The 13,476-nt window shown below is 39.0% G+C and overlaps 1 protein-coding gene across 2 annotated transcripts in view; it reads left to right on the top strand.

The window, feature by feature from the left end:
- Nucleotides 1–526: 526 nt before the first annotated feature.
- ide (insulin-degrading enzyme) overlaps nt 527–13,476 on the top strand; it is a 35,983-nt gene continuing 23,033 nt past the window's right edge. For both annotated transcript variants that reach the window (XM_037781979.1, XM_037781980.1), the window contains exons 1-13: nt 527–683; nt 1,877–2,061; nt 3,187–3,394; nt 5,474–5,643; nt 6,332–6,454; nt 7,645–7,757; nt 8,054–8,216; nt 9,333–9,425; nt 9,525–9,616; nt 9,983–10,063; nt 10,607–10,710; nt 13,112–13,214; nt 13,298–13,420. In XM_037781979.1, the coding sequence (XP_037637907.1) occupies nt 595–683; nt 1,877–2,061; nt 3,187–3,394; nt 5,474–5,643; nt 6,332–6,454; nt 7,645–7,757; nt 8,054–8,216; nt 9,333–9,425; nt 9,525–9,616; nt 9,983–10,063; nt 10,607–10,710; nt 13,112–13,214; nt 13,298–13,420 (1,647 nt within the window). In that variant the 5' untranslated portion in view covers nt 527–594. The remainder of the gene's footprint in view (nt 684–1,876; nt 2,062–3,186; nt 3,395–5,473; nt 5,644–6,331; nt 6,455–7,644; nt 7,758–8,053; nt 8,217–9,332; nt 9,426–9,524; nt 9,617–9,982; nt 10,064–10,606; nt 10,711–13,111; nt 13,215–13,297; nt 13,421–13,476) is intronic.

Below are 13,476 nucleotides of genomic sequence, written 5' to 3'. Positions count from 1 at the left end.
TTCTCATTCTTGGAAAAAGTGTATGAAAGTGAAACCTAGGTTTAATGTGTTTCATTCTGAGTTTCTTTCTTACATAAAAGCCCTTTAAAGTCATGAAAAACAAAAATGCATTGAAACTTCTTAGTATAATAGAAGAATATGAATTACAGGTGCAGCCCTCATATATTATTATTTACATGTATAATTTTACATATTTTATTTATTCTTGTTCTGTATGCACCTTGTCCTTTTACTCTAATACAATGATCTATGAGCCATGTTGATTGTAAATTTGAATTTGTCCAATAAAAAAAAAAAAACTACAGCTGAGTGCGTGGGACAAAATTCAATCTGATACGCTGAACGTAAAAAGGAAATCCACAACACGCAGTCTAACTAATCAACACTAGAACCAATGACACAACATAATTTAATTTATATCACAGACATTTCCCCTCATCTCACTTACTTTAACTTTCCCTATCTAATTGACACCAATTGTCCATTATCACACGTATCAGACGCTGAATTAATCGCATAATTTAAGACATGCGGTGTTGAATTGACGCTCTGCTCTGCGCTCTATTGCTTCAGCCTAATCAAAGATGGTAGAGTATGTTTAAGAGCATTAACCGGGCGGCCCAGTGTAGCAGATATCTCCAGTCAGCAGGACACGGCTTCACCCTTAACCAACGAGATTACAGGTACGTGTTTATGAGGCAAATGTGGTAACTTATTGTCTAAAACTACTGAGTCATTGTCACACTAAACGGTAGACTAGCTACTAAACTAAAGCCGGTTTGTTGACCTAGCTAGCTAACATGCTAACTATCGAGCTAACCTGTTAGCTTTGATGCTACTTAGGGTGTTAGCTAACAACCGGGTTTGTGTGCGCAGCTTCTGTCTACTTGGTCTGTTATAATACATGTTTACAACAGCAGGAGATTAAAGTTAACCCACATAATTAGACAAACAGCTGGATGATTTTCTGGAGCTTTGTGGTGCTACTTTAGCAAGCTAATGCTAGTTTCCCTTCTGTTGTGAGGAGGATTATTTCATGTCCTCTAAGCGAGTAACGGATCATCTCTTCTGTAGGGGTTGTACTCCTGTTTTCAGTCAGGATTCAAGAGATTCAAGAGATTCAAGATTTCACTGAGTATTTGCATACACAGAAGGAAACGAAATATTCTCCCAGCTCCCGTCAGTGCATTACAAAAGGATAGAATAAATAAGTATTAAAATGAATATACCTAAAAAATAACAATAAACACCCAATGTGCAGTCATGTTTAGCAGCAGAGAAAAGTGCATTTATGTCCATAGTAAAGTACTGTTTTGCATTACTGTTCCAAAACTTGTGTTTGACATGTGACTAGCTTTAAAAACTGCAATCTGAATGTAGAGCAGTAAACATGCTTGTATTTTAGCAGAATTGGTTCAGGGAGTTGGTACATGAGTTGCAGGTTGTGGTCATTGTGTCTCAAGCACTAGTGTTTGTGTTTTAACAATTGAGAAAAACTGTAAGGGCAGTGGTTCTCAACCTGGGGGTCGAGACCCCCAAGTGGGGGATTCCAGGGGCAGAGAAAAAGTCACAAAATGCATCAAACATCCACAGTGCCTGGAGCACATTGGACAATGCCTAGGCGCCGGCTGTTTCAACTAAACTAAACTTGGGGAGTCGCGAACACAACCTGATTATTCAAGATTCAAGATTCAGTGTTACAGTGATTTCTGTGTTGATGCTGGGGGTTTGATGTGAGTGTGTGTGTGTGTGTGGGGAGGGGACACAGTCAACCACAATGTGAATTAAAAAGTATATTTATGTTTTGTCTAACTGTAATGTTACTTTGTCGAATAAAACAAAACTTTCTCTGTATATTTGACTCCCTCCTCTGCAGGCTGGTGTCATCCTTGCCACTCAGAATGACCGACCCGGCTGTGAAGAGGGTGGTTGGGGAAATTATTCGCTCCCCAGAAGACAAACGTGTCTACAGGGGTTTGGAGTTCACCAATGGCCTGAAGGCCATGCTCGTCAGTGACCCAACAACAGACAAATCCTCAGCTGCTTTGGATGTCCAGATAGGTAAAGCACTTTCACTTTCACTGTTGTCTTGCACATGTATTTTCATGTGGCTTTCCTCCTTACAGGGACCCTTTTGGAAAGCAATAGAAAAAGATATGCACCATATGTAACTACTTTTGCCCTGTAGTAGTCCACATTATAGTAAATGCATGGGAAAAAACTGTGTACTTTGGAGATTTCTAAAGTTACAAGTACAGAGTAACTCAATACTCTTGTGCTTTGCTTTGGGTAAGCATATTTTTTAGGTTCAGGTTACTCTATTTCTGCCCATAGGTAAATTTGGTTTGCAGTAAAAAGACAAGGTATCCACCGTGTACACACATTTTACAAACACAAGCAAGGCAGCTTTATTTGTAGAGCACATTTCAGCAACAGGGCAATTCAAAGTGCTTTATATAAACATTCAAGAAGATTGTGATTAAGTGCAAAAGAACACTAAGACATAATTAAAACAGTTATAAAAACATTAAAGATTAGAAAATAAAAACAAGCTAAAAATAGCTAGGATAGAAGTTAAAATAGAGTATAACACACAAGAGTAAAACTTCTACTGCAGTATAAGATCATTATTTGATTTGATAAACTGCTGGAACAAAGCAATTTTTTTAATACCGCTTTGTCCTACACCTTGGGATACTAAACCTTCGTCCAGAAGGAAGAAGCTAAAATTCACTTTGCAAAGGGTGGGAGTCATCATTTAAAGTTGAGCAAGTTATCTGCGGTAACTATCTGGTGTACAGGGACCTTGGGTTAAGCTGTGACTCACCAATCAACCTACTAGACCATTTCAAAATCTGATTGAGAGCATTTCTGTTCTTTAAAGATAAGTTTCCAAACCATGACGAAAAAGACAAAATTGATACAATAAAATAAGGTCATCGTGGTTTTGTCAATGTGGAAATAGGCCAGTTTCCTCAACCAAAACAGACGCTGGTGCCCCTTTTTGCAAGTGGTTTCACCGTTGTGCCGTTACACATCTAGGATTATTTCCACTCTTTGCTTTCTTCTCCAGTCTGGCCAACCAATCTGCCATACACTGAAAAGTCAAGATGTTGTATCTGTGAACTTTAATGAGATGAGAACTACAGCTTGATTAACTTTTTTTTTTTAAATTATTATTCCCAGGTTCATTATCGGACCCAGGGAACATCTCGGGCCTGGCGCACTTCTGTGAGCACATGCTGTTCCTGGGAACAAAGAAGTACCCCAAGGAGAATGAGTACAGCCAGTTCCTCAGCGAGCACGCAGGCAGCTCCAATGCCTTCACCAGTGGAGAGCACACCAACTATTACTTTGACGTGTCCCATGAGCACTTGGAAGGAGCCCTAGATAGGTACTGCTACTGTTCATTTGATGGGATTAATTCTGCCATGTACCGAAAGTAATTTGTCTCGTATATATCTCATGTACATCTTAGGTGTGTCCTATATTAAGCTTTCTTTTTTGTTTTGGGTGTGCTCTGCTGTAATCATTTGTGTGGACTTTGTCACCCTCGTATGACTTGGTCTCTGCAAATGTTAGTCATAAATTGACTAACCTGACATTAACTACTTTACAGCCAAGTCCTTTTTTTAGGCTCTAATTAAGACATACTGTATGTCATCTCTAAGCCTAAGTGATTATTGTTATCAGTATACAATGTTTCCCTTGGGAGTCCAGGTGTTAACCCAAGTGAGCTGCCAGGTCGCTGACTGTCCGTCTTTGGTTACCAGACCCAGCTTCATTGTGCTCTCTTTTATAACCATCAGCACAGTTCCTACCCCCCACTCAGGCTAGAAACCTCAGGCAGAGGGTGAAACCGATGTCCTCAGCCTTGCAGGGGTCTCTGCTCACGTGTCAGCTGTGCTGGTTTGCCGAGGACAGTCGAGCGGTGTCAGAATTTAACCTATTGGGATAAGCTTACCTACTTATAAATGAATGATAGTATAGCAAGCACCTGTTTATGTGCGATGGGCTAATTGTTCCCCTGAGCCAGTGAATTGTGAAGGCCATCTGGACTGCAGTGGGAGGAAAGGACAGTGCAGAGTATGCTGAAATATTAATGATGTTGCCTCCGTGAAAATAGAACAGCATTGTGTCTGAAGGATCATATGTGTCATTAGCTGGCCCCATTATTTTAACCATACACTTGCTATAATATGACTGTATAATGACTGTATTTATATCCTTTATAGGCAAGAGCAAGATTTTTTTTTTCTAGATCCACCATTTTATGGTGGGTTAAAAACTGAACTTGAACCTCATACTATAAGACATTTCAGTACCATGGGTCATGGTGTGGTTGTTTTGCAATAGCTTTTTTTATTGATCTAATCAACCAGCTGCTTTTTGTCAGATGACATGACTGGGCATAAATCTACAGCAAAAGCTGACCTGGGACGTAGCTTTAAGCACATTCAAATGTTGTGTGTGCTTATCTTTCCTCATTTGCTTGGCAGTTGCTCTCACTTTAAACTCATGCAAATGGATTATCATGTCCTTTTCTGTGTTTACAAATGCTTTACAAAACTCTACACATTTAACCCAGAACAGCATTAGGCTTCTGCTGAAAGAGCACATCTTTAAATTTAAAAATGATACAGCCTTAAAGGGATAGTGTGCGTGTTTTGAAGTGGGGTTGTATTAGGTACTTATCCATTGTCGGTGTATTACCTACAGTAGGTGAATTTCAGCACTCCCCCAGCTTGGAGAAGCAGACAGGAGTTACTGCACAGAACCAAAGCAATGTATTGCTGTGAACGAAAACAGATTTTAGCCTCCTAAAAGAAAGGCCCACGTAAAAAATCTGTATGGGTTTAAGTGTACTCTATTTTTAGAATATTTTTGCTGGTTTATCTTGCCATGAGACAGCTGTGTCTGTGTTTCCGACGGGGAGCTTAAGCCATTATCTATGCTCTCTCCAAAGCCACCAGACTCCGTTAGGGGAAAAAAAAACCCAGTGATTTTACCTTGTAGAACACAAGAGTTGCTGGTTTACCGCTGCCTCGATCGGTTGGTTTGTTTGTCTTATTGTGCACAACACATTATTATTGTACAAACAAACTGACTGATTGAGGCAGCGGAAGACCAGCAACTCTCGTGTTCTGTAAAATTACAGTTTTTTTACAATGGAGTCTGGTGTCTTTGGCGAGAGCATAGATAGATATAACAGTTCCTCGTCAGAAAGGGCTGTCTCACAGCGGTACATTGCTTTGGTTCTGTGCGATAACTCCTGTCTGCTTCTCCAAACTGGGGGTGTGCGGACTGTCATCTACTATAGATAATACACTGACTATGGATAAGTACCTCATACAACCCCACTTCAAAACACCCAAACTATCCATTCCCTTTTAGTAATTATGCATCTGAAAGTTGACTACTAAACTGACATTAATTAAATGTTGCCTTTATCATCATTTTGCAATCTCTGTAGGTTTGCCCAATTCTTCCTGTGCCCACTGTTTGATGAGAGCTGTAAGGACCGGGAGGTGAATGCTGTGGACTCTGAGCATGAGAAGAACCTGATGAATGATGCCTGGAGGCTGTTCCAGTTAGAGAAGGCCACTGGCAACCCTAACCACCCCTTCAGTAAATTTGGAACAGGTTTGAAAATCTCTCTATTCTCTATTTCGCACACATACTAAAGCTTTGATCTGTGACATTTGTAGCACTCATTATACTTTCTAATCAAAACTATTAAGATTCACTCAACAGACATTTAACTGTTATGAGGGGAAGCATCGCATAGCATGAAGGGAGTTTAGTCTCTGGGCCAGTGAATTCCCAGATCAGAGTGACGTTGACTTGGAGCGGCTCCGAGCTCAAAATAGCCACCTGATGGCAGTCTTGAATTATACAATATGTATTCCAGTTATGAATAGAAGAGGATCAGACCGGCCTGAAAGCCACGCTCCCTTAGCGGACTAGCATAATTTTCTCAATATTGTGGCTTTGTTTTTCTGTGTCTGTCTCAAAAAAATGTAAATATGGTTTATTCACAGATGGCCGGCAAGCAGCTTGTTCATGTACCTGACAGGCTACTGTCACTGGGCCATCATAAACTGATTCTGTTCTCGTACACTGCTCATATTTGTGAATCTGTTTATTCAGACTAAATTGATAATTGCAGTTGTACAGAGAAGATAACCCTGTAGGATCTGATTTTTCTTTTTTCTTTTTTTTTTAATATATGTACCAAAATTGATCATTACCATTGCACTCTGTCATGGAGAAGTTGTGGCATGATTTTGAAAAACAAATATTCACCATTAATGTATTATTTCTCTTTTAGGTAACAAATTGACCCTTGAGACCAGGCCGTCTAAAGATGGGATTGACATTCGTCAGGAGCTCCTGAAATTTCATTCTACATATTATTCATCTAACCTCATGGGACTGTGTGTGTTAGGAAGAGGTAAGAGTTAACTTCTCACAAACGTCATGTTTGAATGTTGCAAAAACTTCGCTCGGCCTTAACAGCACTGATGCAATGTGTCAACTCCTTGTTCTGTCAGTTACTCAAGACAACAAAGAGGAACAAACAAAGCAAGTCATGTATGACTCGGTGTGCGTGGCCTAAACCATAATATTTCAAATTATTATACATGCATATCATTGTCAAATCGGTTGTTATACTGTACCTCGGTACAATTGCCAAAAACAAATGAAACCATTGTCCAGACTGAGTATCTTCTACTGAACGCTGGTGGTAATATTTGTTAAAGGTTAGTCCATACACGGTATGCCCTACACCTCCTCCCTCCTATTGTGCATGTTTGTATTCTCTTTAGCTTTGCTAACATGGTGGAGGTGATTCATTTATTTTCTAAAAATATCTTCCCATTTTGTCTTTTACTAGTTTCAGCCTTTGTAATCCTCTGTTGTTGTGAGAAACTTTGAAAACCTCTGCTTCCTTTGTGGTGAAAGAACATCACCCGCTCTTCCTGTTTGACCATCTAAAGTACAAACAATCTTTGTGTTGAAGGACAGTTGAACAAATGTCCCAATAGACTAAAGCTGATATCGCAGAATTTAAAGAATAAAAGCCAACAAGGGTTTCTCAGAGATCATCTCAGAACGATTGGTAATGATTCATTGATGCTAGGATGGCACATAACACCTATTTTAATTTCAAGTTAGGGATTTTTTTCAACCCTCTTGTATACAATGTTCATTTAATAAGAGCTGGCTCTGAATTTGAAGGCAGAAAAAAGTGTCACTGATATGTTCATTACCAGCTGAAATTGACATTTTTCAAAACTCTCTCATCCGAAAATGTAAGGCATTTGACAGAAGGGCCTAAAAGAACCCAATCCTAGCACGTTTAATGGCTCCAAGTGGCTCTCAGTTACTCATCTGCTGAATGTATAGTGAGCTTCCTTGTGCATTTATTGGTTAAAACTATGACTGGAGTGGAACAGTTCTGTGCATCCTGGAAATACTTTATTGATGGTCAAAGTGCAGTCAAAGATCCATTAAGATTTATTATTAGTAAAATACTACTGATAAGTTTCATTGGGTCTTTTTTGCACTCATTTGATCTACTTGTTGTCTATTAACTTTAAAGTGAATCTAAGCTATAAATGTTTTCCTCTTTACCTACAGAGACATTAGATGAGTTGACCACAATGGTGGTTAAGCTATTTGGAGAAGTGGAGAACAAGAACGTACCCATCCCAGAATTCCCTGAGCACCCCTTCCAGGAAGAGCACCTCAAAGTGAGTCTCTTACTTATCTCACCAGTGTTTCTTTACACTTTTACTGTAACGCAGGGCCATACATCTCATAGTATTTAATGGGATAGTATTTATTAGGTTTGTTACCCAGTTCATCATAACTGGCTGTTCGCTATATGAAAAGACATTTTCAATGCTTTGTGGGAAAATGCATTCAGGCACTAGATAATGAAAGCATTTTCCAGTAATCACTCATTGAAATATGTTTTCTAAAATATCATATGAAGGAGTTTTCCTAAGTAACAAGAAGTGTTTTTTTTTTTTGTGTTCTTTCGCAGCAATTCTACAGTATTGTACCTATTAAAGACATCAGGAACCTGTATGTGACTTTCCCCATCCCGGACCTACAGAAGTACTACAAATCTAACCCAGGACATTATCTGGGACATCTGATTGGTCATGAAGGACCCGGAAGTTTGTTATCTGAGCTAAAATCCAAAGGTAGGACATAAAGTCGAGCTGCAAGATAATACAAACCTGTTTGGAGAATTCAGGGATTGTGACAAAGGGCGCTTTCACAAGCCAACATTTAGTCCGTTTTAATCAAACTCTGGTGCAGTTTTTGGCAGTTGAGAACGCAGTAATCGTACTCTTGTATGGACCAAAACAACTGGTCTGAAACGCTTGCAAGAGGTGGTCTTGGACTGTTTCCAAGCGAACCAAAACGCAGGCTGCCTATGCGGGCATTAGTGTGCACAGTAGATCAGTGCTGAGTCAAAGTGAAAACACTTCGACAGCAATATATCAAAGTCCGCGATTCCCTGCATGGAAGTGGCAGCTCTCGAGATGAAAAAGATAAATTTGCTCCTTTGCACACGCCCCTCAGCAAATTCTTTGTTTATTTGGTCTGCTTTAAATTGTGCACTGTGAAACCGAACCAGACTAAATAGAAATCAAGCCAAAAGTATAAATTTCACTCTGATTCGGACTAGCCAAACGGACTGTGGCTTGTGAAAGTGCCCCTAAAGGTGCTATAATGCTGAAAACGAGCTCAAACTATTATGCATGGTTTGCATCATCATATTTTCCTACCTCAAAGATTGTTGAATTTTAAATAGGATTTTTATGTTGTTTAGATAGTATGTCCATATGCAAATACTAAATAATAACAAAAATCTGAATATGTACCATTTTCCCATTGATTATTCAGCGTAATAGTTGTTTTTTTTTTGTATTCAAGATGTACTATTAAGATGTTAAATTTAATAATAATAATACATTTTATTTATATAGCACTTTTCTAAAAACTCAAAGATACTTTACATAGATAAGAAGATCATAAAACAAAGACATCATAAAAAAGACCTTCAAACAGAATAATCCTCTCAAACTCCCATTAAATAACAAAACACAGCTAAAATAAAACGATTAGATTAACGCAATTACATTCCTGTTTACTGATCCAACTGCTTGTCTTGTCCCTAAACCCCCTAGATGTCTGGATATTTAGCTGTTTTATTCCTTAAAGCTCGTTTATGTGATTCTCGAAATGATTCTTTAAATCCTGTATGTACTAATGACTAACTGAAAATGACCATTATTCTTATTTTTATTCAGGCTGGGTGAACACACTTGTTGGAGGGCAAAAAGAAGGAGCCAGAGGATTCATGTTCTTCATCATCAATGTGGACTTGACTGAGGAGGGCCTCTGTAAGTAGTACATGTGGTTATGATTATTCCTTTGTGTAGATACTATTTATTGAGGCATGGTATATATAAATATACAATGTATATTGTGTGTCTCTGCAGTGCACGTTGAGGACATCATCTTCCACATGTTCCAGTACATCCAGAAACTGCGCACTGAGGGCCCTCAGGAGTGGGTGTTTGAGGAGTGCAAGGTAATTAATGTTGTCTATTCAGCGACAACATCTCAGACAGGAGGGGCCGGACAAAGCTGACCTACTTATTTCTGGATAGTGGAGACACTAGTAGAGCAGCACAGACTTTGACAGTAGAGACTGATGGATTCAAACCAGACAGCTATTTTCGCCATCTTATCTGCTAAATGTAGCCAATGTCAAATGAAGCTGGATAGAATTCATTTTTTATGCTACACTGTAAAAGTCTGTTTTTACTATATCTCTCCTAAAGGATTAGAATAACACTTCCTCTTTCTAGAATCGGGCTTTAAATTTCTGTATGTGACTGTTGTGATTTTACTTGTTAAATCCTCCATCTCTGTCTCTCTCCATCTCTCTCTGTAGGATTTAAACAAAGTGGCCTTCAGGTTCAAGGACAAGGAGCGACCCCGTGGCTACACATCCAAAGTGGCTGGTCTTGTACACGTAGGTCCCCTCTCCATCTGCAAAGGTTGTTTCCAGGGAGACACAATGCAGCTCATTGCGTCTGTACTTGCTGTCGTCATCAGGCTGCCTGGTGCTGCTGTTGACTCTGTGTTGAGAGAAATGAGATTTTGCAGAGGCACAGTCAGAGTTGGGCTTGGCTTTTATATCTACCACAGACACAAAGCTCATTGATTTAAGTACATAATCATCACTGCTCCACTAATTACAGGAATGTTCTTGTGCGTGTCTTCCCTCCGGGTTTGGCAGTGCACATAAAAAAAAAACACCTGTCTCTTAACAGTTTGCAGGCTGTAATTCAGTTGTTAAATATTGATTTGAGATCTAAGAAGATAATAGCTTTAACAACAAATCTGTTTTACGGTCTGTCCACTCCAGTGGCAGTTTAAGACTTATAATTATTTGGCCAAATTGATTTTTAAACCCTTTCCACAAATGTTTTATAGTTAATCAGGTAATTGTAGAATTAATCGCCCCACCTCAAGCAGTACAATGCTAACAGTTGGTCTGCTCTGTGTGTTTCAGTACTACCCTCTTGAAGAGATTCTAGCAGCAGAGTACCTTTTGGAGGACTTCAGGCCAGATCTGATCCAGATGGTGCTGGATAAACTGAGACCAGAGCATGTCAGGTCAGTACAGAAAAGCTGATGGTATCCATGCACTTGTAGTAACACTCACTTTTCTTATTCCTCAGAATAACATAGTTTTAATATGTAATGTTGGCCATGGTTATTATCACAGCAGACTCCCAACTACAGAATAAATGTGTTTTTTCAGCTAACACAAGGCCAATCTTAGTAGTGTACATCAACAGTATAAGTTGCGTGTTTCCTACAGTAACATTAGGACAGTGGTTCCCAACCTGGGATCCTGTCAAAATTAGATTTGCACATGTATAATTAATATCATAATAACACACTTACTGGATAATTTATATAAAAGTCTGTATATAAAACTATTTAAAAATGTTTTTTTTTGCTACTTAGTATGCCTAATTCTGTTTAAACCCCTTTATTTGTGCCCAGTACACTAATATTATTAGTATTATTATACTAGTTGTAGAATTAGATTCCAGTGGTGGCTGCGCAGGATTGTTTACCGACTCGTGTGATCCAAACATTTCCAATAACTCCAGCGCGTCATAAAGTCCAAATGTCAATATTTATTGAAAAAAAGATAAATGTAATCAATTCCAAAATTCACAACATGTTTTTATCCAACAAAATATTCTGCTTCAATTCATATTTGTTACCGTTTAGCCTTTAAAAAGCAACAACTCAGTTTTTCTTAGATGCAAGTAAAGGGGGCTTTAAGCAAAATAGGTTGGGAACCACTGCATTAGGATAATGTCACTAACACACCACTAAAGTGTGGCTTCAGACAGTAACTGAAGTGTTCAATACGTGATCAGTGTGAATAACTATTTCTTTATTGATAAGTAGATGCATTGCAAGTTTTATATACATGTGTGTATTTGTGCATAACACCAAAGCAATACCTCAGAAAGTCTGCTGTATCTTTTATAACTGGAATCTGTGATGATGCATAATACGAGGACGATAATATAGAGGATAATATATTCAGATAGCCAGCTGTGATGAGCTGTGTGTGTCCAATTTTCTGCCTTGAAAAGGAATCCCAGACAGCTTCACAGATTGGATTATCTCTGCAGCCTCAAAGGGGTCAGTTTGTTATATCAGGAGATGAATATGTGTGCTCAGGAATACATTATGAAGTTTATGGTCTCTGAATTAGAAAAGCTGGTATCCTTATAGGATTTTACATAAACAATTTGGCCAATATACATTATTTTCTAACTACCTGCCCCACGTTAATTAAAGATACTGGTCTATCAAATAGTATGTTGTGTTTAAAGCAGAACTAGACAGCTTGATACTGTATGTTGGTAGACCTAGTTGGCAGCCAGAGGTAACTGTTTTGGACCTAAACACCAAGTGATGAGCTAAATTAGCTAAGATGATGAACCATACAGTTTTACACACCTACATTTTTGTGAAGATGCTGAAGAGGTTCTTCCTTTCAAACTGTTCTGTTTGGTAGGAATTGTCACTCAGGAGGTTAAAAATTGACAATAAAGTCAGAGAACATACCTATCAAGAGCTTCATATGGTGGGAATAGCACAATCTTCTCTGTAGGGCTGCAACTAACGATTATTTTCATTGTCGATTAAGCTGTTGATTATTTTTCTTGATTAACCAATTAGTTGCCTGGTCCATAAAATGGTGAAAAATGATTAATCGACTATCAGAATAGTATCAAATAATTTGATAGTTGACAACGAATCGGTTAATCGTGGCAGCGCTACTTCTTCTCTGTTGCAGCCTGACTTTGAGTCTTAAGTTTAAAAATAGTGTTGAAATTCGTAGCCACTAATTCATTTTATGCGATGCTACTTGTGTCAAGCAAAGTGCAGACTTGTAACTAGTCCATTCCTTAATGCTTGCCAAGGAGGAGATTGCATGCCCCCATTGGCTCACCCTAACAGTTTGCGTGCCAGTCTCTCCTTTTACTGAAGTGGCTATTTAAGCGTGGCGTTTTGCCCGCGCTGCTTTGAATTCATGGCGGTGTTTCCTTATGTATCGATATCATTCAAGCAGCCGTAAGTGAAGTTACAGCAAGTCAGGTTGCATCATTAAAGTGCTCAAAAATTATAATCACACTTGTTGATGATGCACACTATTTGTATTTACGTTGAGTCCTAGTTGTTGTTTAAAAAAAACCTACTATTACCACTTTGTGATTGAATGAATGTTTCCAGTGAAACGCTCTCTAAATGCAGCACATGGAGGGTATAGAGGAATTCTAAACATAGCTCATCAGTTAGGCAGACAATGTGTCAATGGATCTCAACTACCTCAGACATGATCCAAATGCAATGCTAATAGAAAAGCACTCACATCTCATCTTGTGAAGTGGTTATAAATGGAGAGTATAGAGTAATCAGCTGACAGAGAGGTTTTAGTATCCATGTAACGTGACCTGGTTCACTCTTTTCTTTTTTTTCCCAGAGTTGCAGTGGTGTCAAAGTCATTTGAAGGGCAAACAAACAAGACAGAAGAGTGGTATGGTACGCAGTACAAACAGGAGGCCATCTCTGAAGAGTCCCTTGAGGTGAATCACTGCGGTCATACAGCTCTAATCCAGGGGTTCTCAAACCTAGCTTGGACGATGCTTATTATCCGCCTGTGTTTCAGAAATGGGCAAATGCTGACTTCAACGGCAAGTTCAAACTGCCCATGAAAAACGAGTTCATCCCAACCAACTTCGAGATCTACCCTCTGGAGAAAGACTCTCCTCCAGTCCCCACTTTAATCAAGGCAAGTGTTTTTGCTGCACAGCTCTGTCAAAGTACCGTCGCTCTTCATTACCGAAC

This window comes from Sebastes umbrosus, chromosome 10 (genome assembly GCF_015220745.1).
Source record: "Sebastes umbrosus isolate fSebUmb1 chromosome 10, fSebUmb1.pri, whole genome shotgun sequence".
Classification (NCBI taxonomy): domain Eukaryota; kingdom Metazoa; phylum Chordata; class Actinopteri; order Perciformes; family Sebastidae; genus Sebastes; species Sebastes umbrosus.
This window is presented reverse-complemented; position numbering and strand designations above follow the sequence as displayed.